Genomic DNA, 24,542 nt, shown 5'->3' on the forward strand with positions numbered 1-24,542 from the left:
CGCCCACCCCCAGGCCCCGGCTCCACAGGGCCGCCCGCCGCGTGTGGCGCCGGGCCCCACAGCCGTCCTCCCGCCGCCGGCCGGGGGTGGGCGGGGCGGAGGTGCCATCTGCCGGCGGCGGGGCTCCACGGCAGCGGCCCTCGGGCTTCCGTGCCTCCTCCGCGCCTCGGGCTCAGGGTCCCGGCCTTTAACGGCAGCTCGTCGTGTGCTTTAGGCCTGCCCTGGGGCACGGGCTGGCCGTGTTCGTACTTCTGTGGTTCGGATTGCGGCTGCCCGAAGTTTGCTCCCGAGCTGTGCAGTTTCGGTGCAGTTCTGGTGGAACGTCGGCCGGCCCGTCTGTGCCTCACACCCGCGGTCCGTCCCCGCTGCTGCACGGCACTCCTGTGAGCCCGCCCGGGCACCGCGGGCTGGCAGAGCTCTACCAAAACCAAAATCATTGCAAAAGTTAAGTCTGGCTTGCTGGAAATTGTGTAAACCAGCGGCTTCTGGATAAGGTCAAAGCCTGAGGCTGTCGCTGTTAGTTTTCCTTTGGCGAATGTGCTGAATGGCCCAGGTTTTGTTCCTGCGGTGTAGCACAGCTTTGCTCCCACAGCATCTCAGTCCTTTGTGAGCTGGAGAGCTCGGGGTCGGGAAACAGCACCGCGGTGCTCTGTGCTGAGGTACCGGAATGGAAAAGAACCACCAAAACTGTGTGTCCAAATGATAAGGCTTCCATGAAACCGAGGTACCGATTGGACTAGAAACAGCATTAGAACTTGTGTAGACTCTTGTGGAGGCACTTGGAATTCAGTGTTACCACTTCCACAGCAGCATTAAGCACAGCACACAGAGTGGGAGCCGTCCTTTGCAGCACTGCCACCTCTGGGGCAGCCATCCCAGCAAGGCTGCTGCGCTCTCATTGCCCACATAAAGGCAATTAATGACTACATGAGTAAACAGCCACCAGTTTGCAGAGTAAATATCGAAATTAAAGGGATTAGATATGAGTGCTGCTATCGCAGCACAAGTGGCTCAGTGATTGCCACTGGAAAGTAATATGCTCATTAGCACAGCCTGGGAGCGGGGGCTGCGGGGCTGAGTGAACACAACCGCTCAGTGAGTGCGAAACGGAGCTGAACAGCTTTGGCTCTGAGTTAATCCTCTGGGTATCAGTGAGTGGGGTGGGCAGTGGGGATGTTGCAGGCTGCTTCCTCCTCTTTCTCCTTGCTGTCCCAGCAATGCGTTTGTCTAGGACTCGTCCTTGGCTCATGGACCCAGAGGTTGGTCCCAAAGATGGATCCTGGAAGAGGAGAGACAGAAGCGTGGGGTTGTTCAGGTGATGTTTGCAGCCCTGGTGTGGGCAGCCAGGCTGGGTAGCCCTCAGGTCCCCTTCCTTGCTAACTGTGAGGAGAGAAAAGAAAGCAGATCTGTTCTTGCTGCATAAATATTGTGTATTTTAGCAATGGGATGTAAGAAATTCATCCCCAGCCTGGTCCTTGCTGTGGAAATGGGTTCCTACTGCAGACTAACAGGTGGCACAGAGCAGGAACGAGTTAGAAAGCTTTACATCAGCTGCAATCCAGGGTCCTGTTGGGAGCAACTGGTCTGTGAGGCAGGACTGCACACAAACCTCTGGTTGTATGGCTGTGCTTCATGGGAATTGTGGCTTTAGAAACAGGACAGGGCCATCTTCACCCCTTGGGCTGCACAAGATTTGGGGTGGAGGGGTGTGAAGATGTAGGTCATAGAATGGTTTGGCTTAGAAGGGACATTAAAGCCCATCCAGTTCCACCCTTGCTGTAAGCAGGGCTGCCACCCAGCAGATAAGGCTCCCCTGAGTCCTTCCTACCTGTCTTTGAGCACCTCCAGGGATGGGGCATCCACAGCTTCTCTAGGCAGCCTGTTGTATGCCTGCATGGCTGCACTGATAGCCCAAGGCAAAGCCACCCAGTGGCAGGAAGGGTGACGATGCGCACACAGTGCACAAGGCTCTCCCGTTTGCAGAGGAGCATGGAGGAGGGCTGTCCTCCCACAGGCAGGGCTGCCAGCTCCAGACTGAGGGAATGCTGCAACTTGGCTGCACACTCCCAGAAGTATCACACCAACAGACTGCACAAAATGAATGGCACAGAGCTGCTTGAGGGAAGGGTCAGGTAGGAGTCAAGGAAAAGTTCCTCACCAGAGGGTGGTGGGCATGGCCCCGAGTGCTGGAGTTCAAGAGATGTCTGGACAGTGCTCTCAGACACTGGGTTTGGATTTTGGGTGGTGCTGTATAGAGCCAGGAGCTGGACTCAATGATCCCCATGGGTCCCTTCCAACTTGGGATATTCTATGATTCTATGAACTCAAAACCAACATCAACATAACAGGGCATGTAAATATGGGACCAGAGGAGGGAAAACCAACCTGTCATTGAAGCACTGTACTCCAACCTCCTTTATCTCCATATTTGATCTCAAAGGGAAGGTTAAAAACATTCATTTAACCATGGCGGCATCTTGGACTCAGAGGATCAACCACAGATCCCTCAGATGGTAAAGATTGGTAGTTTTTTTCCCCATCTCTTCTGGCTGAGTACTATGGGCTGCAATTTTTCCCATTTTATTTGCTGTTTTTTCATACTAATATGTCAAATGTCCAGCCCATTTCACTGCTAACAAACCCTTACATGTGCAGGAATGTTTGTGTAATCAAAGAAAATATTTTTAAGTGTCAGGACTGAGGAGTTTTAAACCGTAGGAGATAAGACTCTGAATCCTGGCTCAAGGCCTGGAAGCTGTGAGCCAGACCAATGGAAAATGCAGGAGGTCGTGTTCAAGGTACTGCCTTTTTCCAAACACAGAGTCCCAGGTACTTGGCCTTTCAACTCACTCTAGACATTGTGTTTTTGGGAGCTTCTTTGAAATGAGCGAACAGCATTAAGCAAACAAGCAAACAAACAGACTCCCTCCCCCCACACTCAAACTAACCCTATTTCGGCTCTATTTCCTATGCAGGGCTGTAAAAACAATTCAAGAAGATGTTAATGGCCCTTTCCAATTTCTAGCCATAAATAGCATCCCTGTGGTGGAGAGGAATGCTAGCAAAAAGTTAAAGTGTAACCCCACCGTTCTGTCCGAGGCCTCACACTGACTTACTTTCCATTGTCAGCTTTGCATTTCAGGAAAGCATGTTGATAAATAACCGGAATATTAAGGACAATACAAACATTTTCATTCTTTCCACACCTTTGAGTTGCTTTTGAAGCTTTCCTATATGAAGTTAGGAACAAAGCACTTAAGGAAGTTGGGTTCTGTCCCAGTTCCAGAAAGTGGGCCGTAAGGGACCAAATCGTGTAAGCGCTGTGGGAACTCCAAAAGCTGGCACCACTGAATTACATTTCTCTGCCTGTAGTCTCTGTTTCTGCTTGCCTCCTCTTTTAGCTGAGTTTCTAAAAGCTTCAAAGATGGCTGTTGCCCTTCAGCAGCACTTGGAGGGCTGATAGTGTTTTCAAAAAACAAAAGCAAATGATGCTACCCTCCCTGACAGAGAGAAGAACAAGGTCAATCATGCTATGCAAATCAGCTGTTAGAGAAAATCAAAACAGAGGAACCTGCCAGCCCCACAGCATAGACTGAACATGAATAAACAAAACTTGATTCCTGCTTGATTTTATCATCAGAGAAGGTGAAAGAGGAAAATGTGTAAGTACAAAAATACTTAGATAATACCGTGAATACAGCAGTGACTTTGGAAACAAAGCTTGAACAATGATCTTGTTGCTATAAAGCCCTGCATGTTCAAGCTAAGCGTGCATCCCATCCAGAAGACATAGCTGAGGACTTCTGAGGATCTGGCAGACATGTAAATGCTATGTGGGAAGGACCCTGGCTCTGAATATCACTGCTCTCATTTTATTAGGTTAGTGCTTTTCTGTTCTTGACAGAAACCTTCATAAAAAAAATCCAACCAGTTCTGAAAATTCACCTGTAATATCTCACAGCAGCTGAACACTATTTGTGTATTTCAAGACTTCTGTTATGGAAATGCCAGGTGCTTGTAAAACATCTCAAACTACAGTGACTTTTCCACCAGTGACTCTATTCAGTATCCTAAGTAGCCAAATGAAAGTGATTTTGACTCCGGTGCTCATGAAAAGAATGGACACAATGCCATATGCTCTTTTTCAGTTCAAGTTTTACTCCCAATTGCACAAAGATTGAAAAGGTTTTCAGAGGTTGAAAATCAGTATAATAATTTTGGTTTCATGTATAAAACCGCAACCAGAAGGATACAGGAATTGTGTGATGGTTCCAACATGCAGCATGGAAGTGTCATACAACCTAATTTTATCTTATACAATGTTTTTCTTCTACATTCTCTGCTTCTCCAATGACAACTGTACAACACCCGCAGATTCGTAAGGTTAAAATACTTTGATAAGGTACCACGTTCTGGAAGATTCCAATGAATTTGTACAGTTTACAGTACAAAATAATGACAAGTCAGAGCATTGCTAAGAGTTTATTCGGAAGCTTTTACTTTCAGTTCTTATATCACAAAAGACATGTTTAATGTTTACAACAAGTATTAGAAACTGAGATGTTTTTATTTCTACTATTATAAAAGTAACAGAGGAGACCATTCTGAGCCATCTTCAAAATGCAGACCAATCTTTTTTTGTATATAAACTGTACACAAAAAACAAGGCACTATACATTTTTGGATATTAAAGTATAAAGGTTGATTCGCATAGTTTCTCAAGAAATCCATGCTATAAATACAAACGCTTTGTTCAGTTTAGCACCTGAAGCAGCACTGAGAACAATTCATTGCCTATTGCAAAGAGAAACTTTTCAGAATGCACAAGAGATACATATTGGTGGTATAGCTAATTCAGTACAAGCAACTGCCATCCAGCTACTGTTCTGTAGTTCTGACATTAAAGTCTTGAAAGTGAATATATATTGCATTGTTAAATACATACTTGTTCTATGTGTTTATATAAATATAAATTCTTTGTAATCCACAAACTAACAAAATAACACTTTACAAAGAGAACTTCTTCAAAAACAAAAATGGCAAGTATTGGAGATAGCCAAAGGACAGCTACGGCAGTAGCTCAAGAAACTACTGTTTAAGTGCATAGGAGAGCTGAGCTTAAACATTACCTTCAAAGTCAAAATTGAATTCCATTTCCAAAGAGTTCTCTTGGCCTTTTATAATATTACACACCTCCAGATAGGTAGTCACTAATAACTTCAGATTATTTCTATTTATTTTGTAAATGTGGAGCACAGTTTTGCTAAAGGGCATAGAAAGTGAAAACGGACATCCCTTTGGTGCTCAATGCAATAGATACAGCTTAAAAAAGTCCTTTTGCCTTTTTCAGATTAACCTGCTTCCAAGATGGCAGCGCATTGTACTCTTCTCTTGTCATCTCTAATGCAACCTGCATTGAAAACAAGAGGATACACCACTAGTAAGGCACGCAGCAAAACTGTCAAATGCCTTAACAGCAAGGTTGGACAGATACACAGAGAGTACCAGTGAACCCATTCTCTCCTTACCTCAAAGTCCTCATCTGAAAGATAAATTTCAAGCTTCAGAGGATCAACTCCCTCAGGTAAAGGCCTGGCTAAGAGATCAGCTAGGGGATACACAGTTTTACACAGCTTGGCCAGCACATCTTCTACAAGGATTATCTGATTAGAAACGTCAGCATCCTGTGGGAAGAGAGGGAAAACACAAAGTTCAGGATCACAGTGTCAAAACCATCAGCTGCTTGTGCCACTCTGAGGATAGCATGGGATCAACCTGTGCTGCCTGGCTCACAGAGCACAGAGCTGTACCTGTAGGTCTGCACACTGCCGCCTTTGCCTACAACCATTCCACAGCCACAAAAATGCCTGCCCTTTGCAGAAGAAATTCCTGTACTTTAAGAATCTCAGCTTAAGGTCAACTTCTGTGTTTAGTCACAAATCCAGCAGTTTCCTCTATGGATTGCTGCAGAAGACTTATAGGGAAGCAAATGTGATTTGCCTCGAGATTCCCCTTCACTGAAGTCTTTTAAAACAGTTGCGTAATTCAGCCATGACGGTGCTTCCCAGGTGGGGAAGTTCATGCTGGAGCTCTCTGTGGGGCATGTCGCTCCCCAGCTCCTGCTTGGAGGACTGACCAGAGCTGAAGGTTGCTGCCTGTTTCCCTAAGTTGAAACAGTTGTTCTGCTAAATGCTAACAACCTTTTCTATGAGATGATTCAGACAGCACTTCACTCCAGCCCTGTTTTTAACAAAAAACAGTATGAGAAGTTACATAAAAACAACTGGGAATGCCTCTGATAACCACACTCCCAGACAGAATTTGGCTGTATTGTTATCCTTTTCCTGTGCAGACTCTTAAGCCACACTTTAATAGGCTCACTCTTGGGGTTTTGGGGCTTGACATCACAAAACAGCAACGTTACTGGCAACACAAGACAATTAATAGCAGTAGGAAACAGCGCACACTGTGAAAGTATTTACCATTTCTGTGATCTCTGCAATGTCTTCCCTGTGTTCCCAACTTGGGAACATATTAGTGAAGGTCAGAGGCTCTAGGCCGGCATGAATGAGATAGGACTTTGGGGGCTTCTTTACATTTTTTCCTAAAAACAGTCAAAACACACAAAAAAGAGAAATTAAAAGTGGTATCACACTTTCTGGTATCATCCATTAAAAAGAACTACCCTGTAGGTAGGTTTTAAGTAACTTTAGGCATTAGGAATACATTTCACCATGATTTCTTTTAAACATAGTATGGCATCTTCTAACATGGGGCTTCTTTTTTTTTTTTTTTGGTGTATTGATGTGTACTTCTTACTGTATTTGAACACAAAGATTAAAGCACGTACACTGATGAAAACTTTACAGTTACTTCCTAATTCAGTGTGCATCTTATATTATAAAAGTAAAAAAAGTGAGAATAGCGTAAGCAGAATGTGATCATCTGAAATCAGCCAAATTCAGGTAAATAAAACCTCCTCATATGCCCAGCAGAAGTGTCCTGCCAGCAGCATGTACCACTGAAGCTTGGAGGGCTATGTGAGAATGTGTGAACTGTCCTTAACTCGGGATCCTGACATTTGACACAGTCATTTGGTCACAACAAATTCAAAGGATCAGGATCTGGAAGTTAAAAGAAGTATTGCAATAGCTAGGTGGCAAATTCTGCTGATGTTTAAATTTCTATAAAACATGTGGGTGAACACTATCTATGGCAATAAGCCCTGTCTAGGAGTGATGCCATGTAAGAGAAAGGGTTGAAGTCATTACACCAAGAAGAGCTGAATAAAGGCCCTGTTGCTTGAATGAATTCATACCACAAAGATTCAAAAGCACAAAAAAACTCAAATGCCCTTGGAAAGACGCAGACAGGCACTCAGGGCTGGGAGGAGCTATCATTTTAAAAAATATTGTACCTTCACTTCAGTTGGATTAAAATAAATCACTCTAATTAGAATGTTCTTGCAGACAGGAGATGGAAAAGCTGAACATGTTGCCAAGTCCAGAATCATAGAATTGCTCAGGCTGGAAAAGACCTTAAAGATCATCGAGTCCAACCACAACCCAACCATACTACCCTAACTAACAGCCCTCCACTAAATCATGTCCCTGAGCACCACATCCAAACTGTTTTTAAACACATCCAGGGATGGTGACTCAACCACCTCCCTGGGGAGCCTATTCCAGTGTTTAACCACCCTTTCTGTAAAGAAGTGTTTCCTGATATCCAACCCAAACTTACCTTGGTGCAACTTAAGGCCATTTCCCCTCATCCTGTCATCTATCAGCAGTGAGAAGAGACCAACCCCCCTCTCACTGTAAGCACCTTTCAGATATTGAAAGAGAGCAATGAGGTCTCCCCTCAGCCTCCTCTTCCCCAGACTAAACTGCCTCCGTTCCTTCAGTTGCTCCTCACAGGGCATATTCTACAAGGCCTTGTTGCCCTTCTTTGGACCTGCTCCAGCACCTCAGTGTCCTTTCTGTACTGAGGTGCCCAAAACTGAACACAGTACTCGAGATGAGGCCTCATCAATGCCGACTACAGGGGCAGGATTACTTCCCTAGTCCTGCTCAGCACACCATTCCTGATACAAGCCAGGATGCCATTGGCCTTCTTGGCCACCTGGGCACACTGCTGGCTCATATTCTGCCGACTGTCCATCAGTACACCAATCAGGAGAAACTAACAGAGCAGTATCACACCACCTCGCTTCTAAAAGCTGTATCTTCTTGCAAAATTTTATATGTAATTCCAGAGTATCTTTAACAAATCAGGATTTACTCAAGGAAATATAAATCTGCTAAAGAAGACTTTGCTTAGTCTCCACCGTGTGGTCTTCATTTGTGTGGGAAGATCTAAAAGAACACAGCCACCCACCCTCTGCTAGGGAGCACCCCACAGCACTGATGCAACACCTATGCTGAATGCAAATGAAGAGCATGGCTGGACATCATTGTTCCAGTAAGCTTGCAAAATGTCAACATTACAGGTTTGGCTTAACATCAGGTATTGGTAGCAAGCTGTTTAGAGAGAGTATGTCAGCATGAAATTGAACAGTAGAGATAAAAGCTCTATGAAGCAGTCAAACAAACATATTAGAATGTGAATGCTTTAACTACACAATTTAGACAGAAGGTTTATTATCTGAATACTTGATGATAAGTCCTCTCTTCCACGTGTTTGTACTGTGGTTTATTTGTTCACTCTACCATGAATGATTCAACAAGTACTTAAAAATTCAACAGGTACTTTAAAACTCTGTGTTTAAAAAATATGTCAATCTGCTCTGCTTGAACTGCTCCAGTCTCAGTAATTCAGTCAAGAGACAAAAGGAGAGCTGCATTTGATAATGGGCCAGTATAGGCATAACCATCTGGTAAGAATGGTTAAGACTTCCTACGTAAGCAGATAAACAATTTCATTGCATGAACTCTGCCCTCGTCACAAGCTGATCTCCTCACTCATAGTCACTGATGATCAGACCAGTTTTTCTTCTCTCTCCTGGCTGTCCTGTTCAGTACTCCAGACTGCTGACTTAATGGATAAAACCACAGAATTTTTTTTCATGACGTTCTGACGAATTAAATTAAAATTTATGCACAAGGAGAATTGATAGGTATATTCAAGGGATATTCAGAGGAGGTAATCAATCTTTTCCATACCATCATGTGGTTAAACATTGCAAGCCAGGAAAGGGAAGTGAGAGGGAAATAGAGGATGGAAGAAAAGGAGAAAGAAAAATAGAAGAGTCTTCTTATCCTTCTGATCACTACCTATATACCAGTCAGAATATTTCCTACATTTTATCTCTTGGTTTTTAATCTCACCCCCTTAATAAGTAATGACACAAGATCTAGTCAGCCCTGGTAGCCTGATGCAATGAAATTTTGAAGTGGTTGACAGAACAGCCCAGTGTTAGATCATGGAAATGATGGGACAGCAAAGAAAGTCCCATTCTGTGATTCTGTGACATCAGCTTCGGCACAGAAATAGTACAAACAGTACTGATCTTTAAGGGTAGTAAACTTGCTCTGTGCCCATCCAACCAAAGAGGAAAAAGCTCTTATTGCTGCGAAGTTATAGCCAGGGGCTAAAAAGTTAGCACCCAGCAAAAAACCTATGATATGTATGCTATACTTCAGAATTAAATTAAAATTTATGCACAATAATGAGGAGTCCATGAGGAGTCACTGAAGAGCTTTTAACTGTGCAGAGATGCAGCAAATTTAACTCCCTTTTCCCATCATCTAACATCTAACTAACGTTCAAGAAACCTAGAAAAGTATCCAAACCTCAACATGTGTATCAGATTCCATTTTTTGCTGGGGCCAGAAAACATGATTTTTATTACCAGAAGATTACAGCACTGCATAAGGAACACAGCCTGGGGGTATCTTATTTCCATCTCTCTCACTGCCTGCTGAGCAACTCTGGGCACTTCACTGTGTGGGCTCTGTTCCTCTATGCTGACATTCACTTCTGCTGGGAAGCATACTGTATGGAATGATCTCAGAGCTGCATGTAATCATTCATTCTGACTGGCAAAAAAAAAAACCAACCCAAACAGCCTGAGGGGATGCAGTGGGAGAAGGAAGTGGGTAGCCTCTTCTTTAGGAATTCAGCAGTCCCTGCTAAAGACTTTTCCATCTACTGCCTTGACTGTATCACCCTGTTCCTAAACATATGCTGTTGTTTGGCAGGGCAGTGACAGGGACACCAGAAGATAAATTACACAGAGCAGAAACACAGTCTCATAAAGGTCGCACTTCAGTGTCTCTGACACTGGTTTTCAGCTGTCTCCTGCCAGGCGTTACCAGTTCCCCTCAGTGACACCAGGCAACTGAATAGAAACATAGCAATTGCTTCTATTCCTATTGGACCTGCAGATTGGGAAGGAGACTGGTTTTATCCTTATAAGGATGGAATCCAACATGGATATTGCTCTTTCTCTTCAAACATACAAATGCCCATGGGAGAGATGACAGTTGTCACCAGTTCCATCACAAGTTGTAAAGATTATTTGCTACAGAAAAAATAATAATCAGTGTCATCATGAGATCAGCCTTTCCTTGCACGAGGACATAGTTTGCACCAGTTAGTAACTTGGCTAACTTGTTCCAGTGAGAATTGCTCTGATCTGAACAAACATGGCTGTTAGCATGCCTTCTTCTCCCTTCACCTTTCCTTATTCATCCTCTGTTGGAAGATGCAAGGTCTGTTTCCAGTCTCTCATAACCTTCGATGAAATGACATGAAAGCACTACAATGTTTCAAAGAAACTCCGCTAGTGCAGAAATGAATCTGGCCAGGTGACTCGTACATGACCATCAATTACAGCTTGAATCACTGCACGCTGAGCAGCAGTAACTCTGCCTTGTAGAAATGAGTCTAGGAAACTACTGAGCAAGGACCTCAGCTCTGTGTTCCAGCTTTTCCAATTGCCATCTGTTTCTGTGTGAGACTTGTTCTTGATCTTCAGTCTTTCCATCTCCCTCAATAAATCAAAACCCAATTATATCAGCAAAAAGTATTTTCATTCAGTCTTTTGACACACATAAGCTTATGAATTCTAAGAGGAGCTAGAGAGAAAGCAAGTTTAAGAGGCTCTGTTCTCAGAATTCCCTTTTAGAAATCTGATGTCTGAACTATGCTCCCACAATGAGAACACAGGGGAAAAAAAAGCCTTTCCTCTGAGAAATGGGTCACCAGATAAACGTGGCAACTTGGGAATAATGGCATTACTGGGAAAATTATTTGCTAATAAAAAGTGGAGAATGTATCTTCAAATACACTGGCGTTTAACAGGGGAGTGCCTAACTGAGCAGCCCCTAGCTTGGGACAGAAAAGCACGGCACATGCAGAACAGCCAGGCACAGCCATCTGTTACCTTTGCAGTACTGGAGCACGGTCTCCATGGCGCATTTCCTGTCTGTAGCCCACCTGATTCGAGCTGATCCAGTGATTTTGTTTTCCACAGGCCACCAGCCTTGCCACAGGTACACTTCATGGTGATTGTCAACAAGGAACAGTGCTGTGCAGCCAAAAAAAGAAGCAAACCCGTCATTACCACTCAGTAGTTCTTGGAATTCCCCGAACAACATCAGCCTCACATGTTTGTCAGCATCAGAACAGGATCATTTTGAAGCTTACCAATCCCTTTTGTTATTCATCCAGCTGAACCTCAGCTGAAGTCTGATTTTCTGATATAAACAAGGTATTTTTATAGGAAGCTTTTGGGATACAAATATATTTGATTAATTCTCAGCATATTTATCATGGAGAAATTACTCACTGCTTAATGCTGTATAAACATCACATACACACATTTTCCTGCTATAAATCAAGTTAGAAGTGATTACGGTACCTGAATTACTGCCCAAGGCATGATACAGTTATCTATTTTTCAGTTACAGAAGTATATTAAAGCAGATACCTGGCTGTGGGGCAGTGTAAAGATCCTCTTGCAAGAAGGGCATAGAATTGATGACAGTAGGGTCTCTTGAAGGGTAAACGTACTCAGTGGCTGAGAATTCTCCCGAAGAACTACTGAGGCTGAAGAGGCGGGGGGTGAAATTAAACTTTCCCGGATCTTGAAAGAATAAAAACAACAACAAAAGATTTTCAATAGGAAGTGATGGAGATGAATGTATTAAGAAAAAATAATTTAAAAAAAATCAATATTTAGAGTGACATCAAAGAAGACAACCAGATGTCTTGGGGAACTGGCAGCAGCTGTGATGATCTTGAGCTAAAACGCTGGCTGCCATCACTTTGAATATGACTCTGGCTAGTTACTATCAGCTGTTTCATAACTGTCTGTTTCACAGCTTAAGTGAAGCAAGCCCTTCTCAAAGCCTACTTTCCACTTTGTAAATCAATTCCCCTGCTACCTGGCAGTTTGAAAGCAAAGACTGGACAAGAATGTGTGCAGAACAGCTCCCTAATCCCGTCAGAACAGAACTAAAATGTGTTGGTAACAGCATTAGCTGTTGCTCCATGCTGCACAAACACTGAGGGGCTGCAGAAGGGGGAGAGAAGTAAATGCAAAACTTGTTTTCCAGCACTTTCCTTCTAGAAAAGTAACGCTTAACTCGGTAGAGGTTGGGATTTTTTTTGTTAGCAACTCACTGGAGAGAAGAAGTTCTTCAAAACCTGTACATTAAATCTGACAATACTATAGACCAGTAAAGTAAACTGGAAGTGCAAAACTCAGGAATGCAGGTCTACCTTGCAACATGCAATCATAGGCCTTTCGATCTCGCCTTCCTAATGCATCCCAGAATCCCAAAGGCTCTGACCCTTCATCACATTCGTGTATTGTCATCTTGCTGCTGCTGTGCAGCCCTGCTTCCAGCGGACATCTGCAAAATACAAAGAGAGTGAATCCAACTTTTCCCTGCCCCAAACTTCCTCGCTCAGGATTTACTAGAACCCAAAATCACCTTATAGGCTTGTTGTACATTGTGTCATCATGATCTTTTGGAAAATGATGACAAAAGTTATCAGTAAACAAGACACAGAATTTCAACAGTCATTCTCATAGCACCACATACCCAAGGAGGAGGAGAAGATGCTCGTGGGAGCTCACTGTTCAAGTTTGTAACTACTGCTGTCCTCCTTGCATGCTTTCTTAAATCCATTTCCAATCACTTATTCACGAGGCACATCTTCCTCTTGGTTCTAATCCTATCAGCTGGGATTTAGTTTGCTACTCAAATACGGAGATTCTCCCTCCAAATGGAAAGAGATGTTTTTTGCAACTATAATTGGTACGGTAGGATGAATAAGTGCATTTGACCTGCAGTGATCACAGAACACATTTTCCCCACTCCAGTGAATCAGTTAACCTGCCATTCCTCCTCGTTATCAAGCATGCAATTGTACTCAAAGGACAGCTTTATTTATTTCAATTGTTATACAAGGCAGACTATTTTAAGTAAATTGCTAGTCTGTATAAACATCTCCAAAATATAGGTCAGACACTCACTGTTCTTTTATTTTATTGGCTGCTGTTCTTCCTACATCCTTGGTGTGAGATTGTGCTTTGCAGCCATGCCACAGGTAGATAAGAGCTTTATTTATATTGAGGACAATCATGGATGTCCGGGAACGCAGGCTGCTGCAGTGACATGCTACTTCAAGTAAGTTTCCTTCATTGGGAACTTCTCCTCGCACGCAATATAGTCTCCAGTCACCTGGAGCAGACAGGAACAGTGCAGGGGTATTATACAGTCACAAGGAATTGAAAATTCAAGACCTCTGCTCTGGAACAGCTCTTTTCATACTAGATGAATTTCACATATTGTGTTCCTCTATTGTTACAGAATAAACTAAGCATCAGGTTTGGCTAACATTACTTGAGAAACTGCTGCAGAGAAGAAAAGTACCTTATGAAATCTTGCTAGAGATAGAGACTTCAAGAGTCACGTCTGCTTTGTTAAGAGCAGAAGAGTCAAGCTTCTGTTACTTTTTAACTCATGGGAACAAAAAGGGAAACAAACTGAGTAGTCTTTCTATTCAGCATCTCTTTCTCTGTGCACCTTAGGCACAGCAGGTCGCATTCAGAAGTGAACTGGAACATTTCCAAGCTACATCAAGGAATATGTTGTAAAGTGCAATGAATGGGTAACAAAAGCTTAATTTTGCATTAGTCACAGGAGAACTGCTCATAAAAATGCTCTTTTTCCTAGACTATGTAGAAAAGAATATTTTAATGCAAAGAGGCACTTTGCTTAATTAAAAACCAACCAGAATAATTTATGCATGTATCAGTACAATGAAGTCAGTTTGCTCTTGGCTGACAAAATCCAGCCTAAGCTCAGGGAAGATATAAACTACCTTGACAGCAAAGCAGTCTCATGGTTTTTATGGCATTCATGGCTCTTTTCTACAGAGTATGGTAGTTGAGACTGAACTCAAAGTCCTTCACAATAGGTGAAGAAAAGATTATGGGGCAGAAACTCTTAATGAACAGTAATTTACTTTGTGCATTTTCTTCTTCCTCTTCCCTTCTTCCAGCATGCACAATCATCCCTCCTTGGAAGCACTGCAGGAAGCATGGTAGTTCTTTCCCTTGAAGCACTTGTACCTGGAAATTGGAAAGCACCACTATTCATTAAAAAAAAAATGAAGCAACAATAGAGACTTGGGAGAACTATTCCCTGTGGTTTATTAAAAATCATATAGCTATGGCTACCCACAAAGATGGCTTTCCTCGCACTTTGCTGACTACCACTGAAATTACCATATGCATCAACATGCAACGAGTTTCATATGTGACCTACATATTAAAAGAAACCTCTATCTGGAATCCAACAATCAAGAGTTTCAGAAGATAAAAAATAACAAATACATTTTAATTTATATTAGTTTAATTTGAATTCTTTACAAGACTGGGCCATCTTGCCTGATATCCTTTGAAACTGTTTGAGAAATACTGCAGAAACTCAGGTAGGCTTAAAATTAGCTGTAAAACTGGCTTATGACAACATGCACATTCTTTGTTAAATTCTGATTGTGAAACTGAGATAGCAAATTGTTAAATCAGCTAGGTTGCACAGCATTCCACACACTGGGCCAAGTGCTGTTTGCAAATCTTCTCTGTGAACCCGTGGCTTAATAGTCATGTTTACACTGCTGCTCAAGAATTAATTTATCAAGGTACAGAGATTAACTTCAAATCTCCTAATTTTGTGTGCTCTTACCAGCAGTGCTGAACTCAGCCTAACAACAAAGTCTATACTCTTTAAATTAGCTGTATGTGCAGTTGCTAGAATTCTTGCAAAATAAGGCAATCTCCTCCATAATGACAGAGTAAACAAATTGAAAATTTGATTTTAAATGTATTTTCATGTTTTAGCCTTGCAGAAAATGCTTTTGACAGAGTTCAACAGAACAGAGTGCTTCTCCTGCTCCCAGTGCTAGGAATACATTCTGTTATCTGGATACATGGAAAGGGAAAGCAAAAATTTATTTTGCTGTGCTTCACTTATCTCTAAGAGGGAGGAGAGAAGATGTCTTTCCTCAACAATTCTCAGAAATACAGTCTTTGTAAGTGAGAGTGGGAAATGAAAATCCATAAAGAAGGCTGATGTGTCTCTAGGAGCTGGACTAAAGCCAAAAGTAATTTTGAAGGCTAGCTAATTTCACCTGCAAGGATATCATTACAGAAAGAGAAGAGGCAAAAAAGATTACCCACGCTTTCTGCCAGTGACTGCGTGGGCTGGCAGCTCTTGCCAAGACTCCCACCTAGATCTGCAGGAAGCTCACCTGTGCTCCTCTCTCCTCATCAAGTTCCACTGTCATCAGTGCCGATGTCCCTTTCTCACTCACTGTGGAGTGCCTTCCTTGCCAAAAGAAATACACACATTTCTCTTTTCCAACAGCTCTTACTTGTTGCTCTCCTTTTTGTCTGCTTCCAACTGCAAAACAGAAAGCACATGCTGAAGAAAGTACACTGGCTACAGGTTTAAGCAGCACATGGTTTAATCTCATCTGCCAGCTCAGCACTATCCTGGCCAGAACAGGAAAGATGAAACAACCAATTGGAGGAACATCAGGCCACCAAGACAGCATGCTCTTCTTATGCAAAGCTGGTATTGCCTCATCGGGTGGATGTAAGCCCAAGTGCAGAGATGTTCATGTAAGCCAAAAAGAGAGAGCATATAGAAAGAACGGGTAGTATCTGGAGCAAAATCACTAACAATCACTTGAGCAAATTAGCATGTGAAACGGTATGTCCCATCAAGTTACCAGAAGAGTGCTTTATGGCTCATTTTCCACATTACACACTGTTCTTTGGCAGCAAAAGAGCTGGCTGCTGAGCAATACTGGAAATAGCAACAGTTGAGAAAGCTACGGGCATAAAAGAAAAATCTTTCCTGGTAAAGGAAAACTACAGAACAAAAGCGACCAAAGAAGTATTCTGCAGTCATAAAAGAGACTATTTGGTAAGCTTTTTAAAATGATGTTTAGAGTAAGTGAAGTTCAACCACCAAACCAGTCATGGAATATTTTACTCTTACCGGTAAATACTAGATAACAGATATAATTAATTGAGGATTTTCAAAACCAAGAGCTTTCAACCAGGTTCCTAAAAATGTGCTGACCAGAATCCAAGTGAAATACTTAAGACAGAGTATCCTGGTTTTATTTTTTAAATAGAGAATATTCAAGCTACTAGTCCTTTCTAACATGTATGGTTTCACTCTTAACTGTACATTCAATCCATAGAAGTATTGCCTCCTACACAAGAATGTATTCTTTTTTGGATTGATGGAATATATTTTCAGCCCTTTGGATTAAGAGACTGTTTACAGTTCAGTATTAGTGTTATCCACTTCCCCCAAGGCTTGCAAACTTTTGTGTTTTTCTTGGATTCACCAGTATCAGAACTTAATGATGCTGAAAAGGTACCTTCCTACATTTTTTGGCTTAAAGCCTGAGGCTGTATAGCTGCTTTACTGCTTTCAACTAGCTTTGATATTTTCCTACTCAGAGCAATCATTCTTTAGATTATTTCTATTTTACTGATCACAAACGCCACTTCTTCTTATTTTAATGCCAGAAGGGAGAGTTCCGGTGAGCACACTGAGCTCATTCTCAACATTTACCTGCTGCTGTCAGGCACTTTGTCAGAACACAGTCAAAATTGTTTGTTTGAGACTGAAACCCATAGAAAAGAGTTTCCAGAAACAGCAAAAAGGACAGTAATGGCACTGAATTGGCAAGGTCTTTTCCTGTCATTGTTACTGTTCTCCATTACCCAACAAAGGCTTTCCTGGTTGCTAAGCCTACCTCTCTTGTATCCAGATGCCTAGTTATTTTGGTGTTAAGCTGTGAGCACAATGAGCTGTCTTGTGAATATGTACAACACCACTGTTGGGTAAAAGCAGAGATAGATAGACAGTATTATACTTGAGTTATGAAAAATAACTACTGTTTTTGTGTTGTTTTTTCTTACTACTTAAAGGTCTAGGAAGACTTAATTAGCACTTCTAACCCTTGCAGTAGTTTCACATATCCACTCTATGTCTGGATCTCAGCACTAACAGGAACTGTTTTATCTGCACTTACCCATGTTTCAGCAGGATGAAACACAATTGTTCACTAACCTGTAGTGCTCACCATGTACTTCCACTTCACCACGTATGTGTCTCCCTCATGGAACTGTCCTATGCTTTGTTTAGGCAATCTACTATAATCAAACTCCAGGATGTGCCAGACATCCACAGATGCAGTGATAATTTCAAACTGCCTCCCATCTTCTCCTTCTACAAGTCCATAGCCCCGGCCAATATTCATTCCATCCAGAACCGTGCCTACAGCAGTTTGGGGCACAGGTACCATTAGCATGACATCATATGGTTTAGAATCAGATTTGGATTCTTCCTGTGAGAAAACACAAAACAGATTTCTTTGAGCACAGCCTTTCCCCCCTTCCCATACCACACAACTCCACTTGAATATTTTGACTCCTGCATACTTCAATACTTTCTACCTTGTCATCACCTGATGCCTTGTCAAAGCCACCTTGTCAGTCTTCACTGACTTGCTCAGCACTAATAAAAAACAATTGTGTGGCTTCACACTATAGGTGGTGATGTTCTGACCCTCACGTCAAAGCCCACAAGATAAAGAAAGTGCTCTGCATCCTTAAGAACAAGCTCCCCTGGCTTCCATCCCAGCTAGGTCATCTAGTTTGAAATACCTAGCATGCTTATTAAATGCACCTTCTGGTGAAGGGATTCACTAGAATTCTTCTCATTGAGTTTCTTCAGCTCTGTCCAATCAAGGAATTTTTCTTTGAACAGTATGGTCTCATTATGTTCTGTGAGCCTGCCAAACACAGCCCAGTCTGGACGTCCTTGTCCCTTTCTGTACAAGGCAATATAAGAAAAAGAATCAAAGTTAACACTGAAAGAAAGGAAAGAAACCAATGATTCTGAAATAACACTAAACTTGAATTTTGGTACCTGGGTATGAGGGGATTGCATTCTCCTGGGTCCAGAGGATTTATGTCACAATTTGAGTAGTCGAAGGTGCCATTCCACAAGTGTTTTGCCAGCTGGAATGCCACTTTTCTTTGTGCTAAAGTAACTTCTTTTCCATGCCAGACATACACTTCACTGCCAAAATCAAATACGAGCACCTGAAAAACAAATAAAAAAAAAAAAAAAACCCAAAAAATCATTTCAGTAACACACCATCAGGTTAGGTAACGATGCCCTGATCCTCCAGCTTTCTGGTGCCACAAGCTAACAGTGTGTTTAACTTGAGCTCCTCCAAATATCAGAGTACCTACATTGATACTAACAGCTAGCACTATAATGAAAGTAAGGACAGGGTGGTGGTATGCACCATGGCAGTTAGAAATTGAGAATGACTGGAAGCAAGTATTGGGGCTGCTATGAGGTGTATCTTTAGGTAGTAGCTAAGTTGCTAGCAGACCAGAGAGATGTGGCTATGCAAGAACTGATTCTGTTCTATGACCAAATGCTATCTGACTACAGCAACTTTCCCTGAGGTTTACACCTGTACTTTTCCTGCAACAGAGGAATGCTGACAGAATATACAGCCTAGGTAACTGGCTCAGCAAATAGGCAGCAACATCAGTGCGTTCAAACAAATGCATCTTGTCTTTATTTTGGACATCTGCTCTAATTTGTACTTAGATGAATGCCACCAAAGTGCTAATTGTTTTGTACTTCATGACTTCAGAGTCATGTTAATCTTTCTGTCAACAGTGGCTGACATTTCCTAGAACAGTATGTCACTTTAAAGATATGACCAAATGTTTGAAGACCTGCAGCACACTCTAGACAACAATATATTCAGAAGCTTTTCCCAAACACAGAGAAGCCCATTTTCAGTGAACATATCCATGAGCATTTGCAGTCATATCAGCTGTCTGTTCCTGCACTTACCACAGGAGCAGTAAGTGGCACAATACCTCTTTTGGTTGTAGCAGGGTACATTTTGGCATCTTTCCCCAGTAGTCATCTTCAGGAATGAGTTTATCCTCTACAAGACGGTAAATGCAATTAGTTTCTATTATGGCAGCTTCATACATTTCATCCTCTTCAGGTCTTCCAGCAGCTTAGGGAAAAGATCGTCCAAAATAATAATTTTTTTTTTTTTTTTTGTAGAGAGAACCAACTCAATTATTCTACTGTGATAAAACATGAGATAATGTAAACATGAGAATGCTTACACTGGTAATTTGCTTGGCCACCAAGGAGTTTCCAGAAGTCTTTGGCTGCATGGGTATGGGTGTTTATTCCTTCTTCTATAGTCTGTATATAAGAAGCTCTACAGCCAAGTTCCCTCTTTGTCTGAATCAAAGTTGCAAGTTCTGAAGCCTAAGAGATTAACAGTTATCTGGACAGGGTTGCATAAGTCTTAGGCATACTTGTGTATATGGCATTCAGAGAGAAGGCAGAAGCAGACATTTGGTTGCACCAAATAAGAGAAACATCAAATAAACAGATACTAGAGAAAAAAATTACAGAAATACATTCATTTTTTTATTTGCCTTAAAACAAGGCTTGATCTTAACGAGAATAGGAATAAAAAGGACATCCTGCAATTCAGACTATTTTTTGTTGGCGTGCAAATCCATTTCCTGAGGATATCCTCTTTTCTCTCACAGCTTTGCAACCTACACATGTCTATGTCAGCTTTCATTCAGTGCACAGTGCTAAAACATATTTACAGGAAACTTGCATATCTACCCGTTGCTGACTCTCAGCTGCATACAACCTTACAAGACAAGTGGCACCAAGGCTCAGTTACATCAAAGGTTAATGCTGTGACAGTTCTAAAATAAACAATAAAAAAATGAACTAGTACTAACCTTTGCTTTTTCTATGACATTTGCAAACTCTCCTACCCATAAGAAACAGAGATGTGGAGTTAACAATAGGAAACAGTCTCCACTGTTCAGTGATGAGGCCCTTGGTTCAACTAATCTTGTTTGAACATGTCTTCTTCCTAAAGATAAACCAAAGCTAATTATATTCCCATGAATACTGACATCAAATGCCAAGATCTAATCATTTTGAATGAAAGACAAACAGTCCCATCACAGTTAGCAAAATACATGGAAAAAGTCTGTTAAATAAGAATGAAAGAATATAATGGTGGAAGAAGGATTTACTCACAGGAAGCAAAATTTGTTGCCTCCTATCAACTAATATTTCTATTATTTCCCATTCTTGCTTTAACAATATTATGTCCTTCTGGAAAGAAATCAATTAAGTAAATGGCAGAGAAACAGCCAAATTCTAGAATCTTGCACTCAAGAAGGCATGGCACAGCCTGTAAACAGTAAAAACTTCTAAGAGTTTCTGCCGAAGTAGCTACCATTTTGAAGAATCAGATACATTTCTATGGTATAGAATCACAGAATGGCCTGGGTTGAAAAGGACTACAATGATGATCTAGTTTCAACCCCCCTGCTATGTGCAGCGTCACCAACCACCAGACCAGGCTGCCCAGAGCCACATCCAGCCTGGCCTTGAATGCGTCTAGCGATGGGACATCCACAACCTCCTTAGGCAACCTGTTCCAGTGTGTCACCACCCTCTGGGTGAAAAATTTCCTCCTAATATCTAACCTAAATCTCCCCTGTCTTAGTTTAAAACCATTCCTCCTTGTCCTGTTACTATCAACCCATGTAAACAGTCCATCCCCCTCCTGTTTATGCACTCCCTTCAAGTACTGGAAGGCCACAATGAGGTCTCCCCAGAGCTTTCTCTTATCCAAGCTAAACAAGCCCAGTGCCCTCAACCTTTCCTCATAGGAGAGGTGCTCCAGCCCTCTGATCATCTTGGTGGCCATTCTCCTCTGGGCCCACTCCAAGAGATCCACGTCTTTCTTGTGCTGGGGGCTCCAGGCCTGGACGCAGTACTCCAGATGGGGCCTCACAAGAGCTGAGTAGAGGCGGACAATCACCTCCCTCTCCCTGCTGGCCACCCCTTTTTTAATGCAGCACAGAACACACTTGGCCTTCTGAACCGTAAGCGCACACTGCTGGCTCATGTCCAACTTCTCATCCACCAGGACCCCCAAGTCTCCACAGGGACCCCCAAGTCTCCACAGTTCTCCACAGGGCTGCTTACAAGGAGTTCTTGCCCCAGTCTATATAAATACCTGGGACTGCCCCAGACGAAGTGCAAGACCCTGCACTTGGTCTTGTTGAACCTCATTAGGTTCACATGGGCCCACTTCTCCAGCCTGTTCAGGTCCCTTTGGATGGCTTCCCTTCTCTCCAGTGTATGGACTGCACCACTCAGCTTGGTGTCATCTGCAAACTTGCTGAGGGTGCACTCCATGCCATCGTCTATGTCACTGATGAAGATGTTGAAGAGCACTAGTCCCAAGACTGACCCTTGGGGGGCACCACTCGTGACCGGCCTCTACCCAGACATAGAACCACTGATCACAGCCCTTTGGTTGCGACCAGCCAACCAGTTCTTAATCCATCAAACAGTCCATTTTTCAAATCCATTCCTCTCCAATTTGGAGAGGGAGACGTGGTGAGGGACCATGTCAAAGGCTTTGCAGAAATCCAGGTGTATGAGATATGTCGCCCTTCCCCTGTCCACCGATGCTGTCACTCCATCATAGAAGATCACCAGATTGGTCAAGCAAGATCTGTCCTTGGTGAAGCCACGCTGGCCATCTCAGATCACCTTTTCACCTTGTAAGTTCCTTAACATAGTAACCATGAGGATCTCCTCCATGATCTTCTCAGGCACAGAGGTGAGGCTCACCGGCCTGTAGTTCCCCGGGTCTTCCTTTCTCCCTTTGTTAAAGATGGGAGTAATGTTTCCCTTTTCCCAGTCACCAAGGATTTCACCCAACAGCCATGATTTTTCAAATATGTTGGAGAGTGGCTCAGCAACCACATCAGCCATCTCTCTCAGAACCCTGGGATGCATATCATCTGGCCCCATGGATTTACATACATTCAGTTTCATGAGGAGGTCTCAGACTTGTTCCACTGTTACAATGGGACGGAATCTGCTCCTCCCATCCACACCTAGAACTCCAGGGTCCTGGCAGACATGGGGAGCCTGACGACCAGTGAAGACTAACGGAAAGCACATACTGAGCACCTCAGCTTTCTGTCTGAGGAAGCCAGATCTCCGTCCTCGTTTATCAGAGGGGGAACACTCTCCTTGGTCTGTCTCATCCTGTTTATGTAGAAACCCTTTGGGTTATTTTTCACATCCCTTGCCAAGTTCAGCTCCATCTGTGCGTTGGCTTTCCTGGTCTTATCTCTATACATGCAGACAACATCCCTATATTCCTCCTAGGCTACACAGCCTTGCTTCTACTTGCTTCTACGTTCCTCTCTTTTCCCTCAGTTTAAGCTGCAGGTCCTTGCTCAGCCATGCCAGTTGCCTGCCTCCTCTGCTCGACTTCTTCTGCATGTGGAGGAAGTGGAAGGAAGTGGGGCAAGAACATCATCAAGGCATTTCCAAGCTATACTAAATGCTAAAAGAACTAGAAGACAGTTCAAAAATTTCCATAGGAGAAGGCTACAATTGATGAAACATTCTGTTTTCTCCTTAGAAAACACACACCAGTGATGAAAATGCAAACCTATTTTAAAGGGTTTTCATTTGTTGCACAGTTCTCACTACTCTTAGCTTTTAGGCATAAATCTTGAGCTGCGCACCACCTAGAAACTCGGCATTCAGCCATAATAGCAACTCCCATCTACTGCAATCAGCTTAATATATACAGACAATGAATACAGTTCTAGCATACCTTTAATTTGCAGCAGCATTAACTTCTTGTATGGCACAGCACTGTTGTTAGAATTTTGCTCTGTTAGGTTAACACTCCGCAGACTAACGTTGCTGAAGTTCTCCTTGCTTGCCAAACCAGCAAGTGCTACTTCTGAGAAATTTGAGTTTGCAGACACTTGTACATTAAAAAACAAACAAAAGAAAACAAAGTTGGATAAAAAACAAATGAGGATAAATTATACTCAAATAGCTTCAGTTGTTGCATTAAAAAAATGTTTTCCCAAATATCTGTAATTTTCCCCTTCTCAGTAGCAACAGCAAACACAGGCTGAACTTAGATTAACTGATACACTAAAAGCTTTGTGGGTTTTCTACTACCTACGTTTCCAGATATCATCACAGACTAAATTGTTTGTATTGGAATTACGAACTTTGGCAGAAATACCAACGTTAGTATTATCTTGTGTTTTATGAAGTACTGTGTAGACCTACAATGAGATATACATGATTAATTATGACAGAGACCCAAGCAGTCAATGCTAATGAACTGAAATTCACTTCAAATTTGTCTCAGCCAGTGTGATACAACAGCCATCTGCATTTCGAAGTCCTATTCATTTCTTACTGTAAACTTCAAGCCTTAAATGCTCAGCTGCTTTTGCTTATTTCTCTACCAAAGACAAAGCAGTTTATGAACTTATAATTCATGGAAATACTCCTCATCAAATGCAATAAAATATTAGACATACAATTAGACTTTCATCAGTACAGGCAATACTTAAGAGATGACCTTCCTTTATTCAAACATAATAAAGAAAACTTGTACCCCAAATGTTCAAAGTGGCTTGACTAATCTTTGAGTAAATTTTACAATAAATTGTCCTGATGTCAAGTCTAGTTATCAGGAGAAAGCAATGCCATAAGCAAAACACAAAGCTCTCCTACAGAGCACAGATCCTTTTTAGAAATTAACCTGGCTAGTTCCAGGTTGAGAAAAACCAAGGATCCAAAACTGAGGCTGGTATTCCTGAACATTTATCTATTCTTCCCAGCTCCCTCCAGCCCCTGTAGCATATTGCTAGATATGCTTTGCTTGATCTCCTGTCCTCACCTGCAAGTACAACTGCTCTACCTCTGCATAAGGTGAGTGTTAAAAATAAATACACAGAGGAAGAGGCTGCAGGTAACTTTCCCTGAGGAAGTCAAGTGAACCCTTTTTTCCAGGCCTCCTTGGCCAGACTACATTCAGTCTTACACCTTAACAAATCTGTGGCCTCTTGG

The 24,542-nt window shown here is 42.4% G+C and overlaps 1 protein-coding gene across 34 annotated transcripts in view; it reads right to left on the reverse strand.

The window, feature by feature from the left end:
* Positions 1-4,138: 4,138 nt before the first annotated feature.
* The window catches only part of SVIL (supervillin), a 134,132-nt gene continuing 113,728 nt past the window's right edge, over positions 4,139-24,542 (reverse strand). For 33 of the 34 annotated variants that reach the window (XM_040694025.2, XM_046932038.1, XM_046932047.1 and 30 more), the window contains 16 exons: positions 23,281-23,436; positions 20,357-20,493; positions 19,715-19,862; positions 19,454-19,599; positions 18,477-18,652; positions 18,234-18,378; positions 17,616-17,892; positions 15,772-15,923; positions 14,485-14,590; positions 13,490-13,697; positions 12,730-12,863; positions 11,936-12,091; positions 11,390-11,533; positions 6,483-6,604; positions 5,529-5,684; positions 4,139-5,410 (listed from right to left, as the gene is read on the reverse strand). In XM_040694025.2, the coding sequence (XP_040549959.1) occupies positions 5,324-5,410; positions 5,529-5,684; positions 6,483-6,604; positions 11,390-11,533; positions 11,936-12,091; positions 12,730-12,863; positions 13,490-13,697; positions 14,485-14,590; positions 15,772-15,923; positions 17,616-17,892; positions 18,234-18,378; positions 18,477-18,652; positions 19,454-19,599; positions 19,715-19,862; positions 20,357-20,493; positions 23,281-23,436 (2,450 nt within the window). In that variant the 3' untranslated portion in view covers positions 4,139-5,323. Of the gene's footprint in view, positions 5,411-5,528; positions 5,685-6,482; positions 6,605-11,389; positions 11,534-11,935; positions 12,092-12,729; positions 12,864-13,489; positions 13,698-14,484; positions 14,591-15,771; positions 15,924-17,615; positions 17,893-18,233; positions 18,379-18,476; positions 18,653-19,453; positions 19,600-19,714; positions 19,863-20,356; positions 20,494-23,280; positions 23,437-24,542 lie in introns of those variants that run through there. The other variant, XM_040694054.2, reaches the window with a different exon arrangement.

The sequence above is a fragment of the Gallus gallus genome, chromosome 2, assembly GCF_016699485.2.
Source record: "Gallus gallus isolate bGalGal1 chromosome 2, bGalGal1.mat.broiler.GRCg7b, whole genome shotgun sequence".
Lineage (NCBI taxonomy): Eukaryota > Metazoa > Chordata > Aves > Galliformes > Phasianidae > Gallus > Gallus gallus.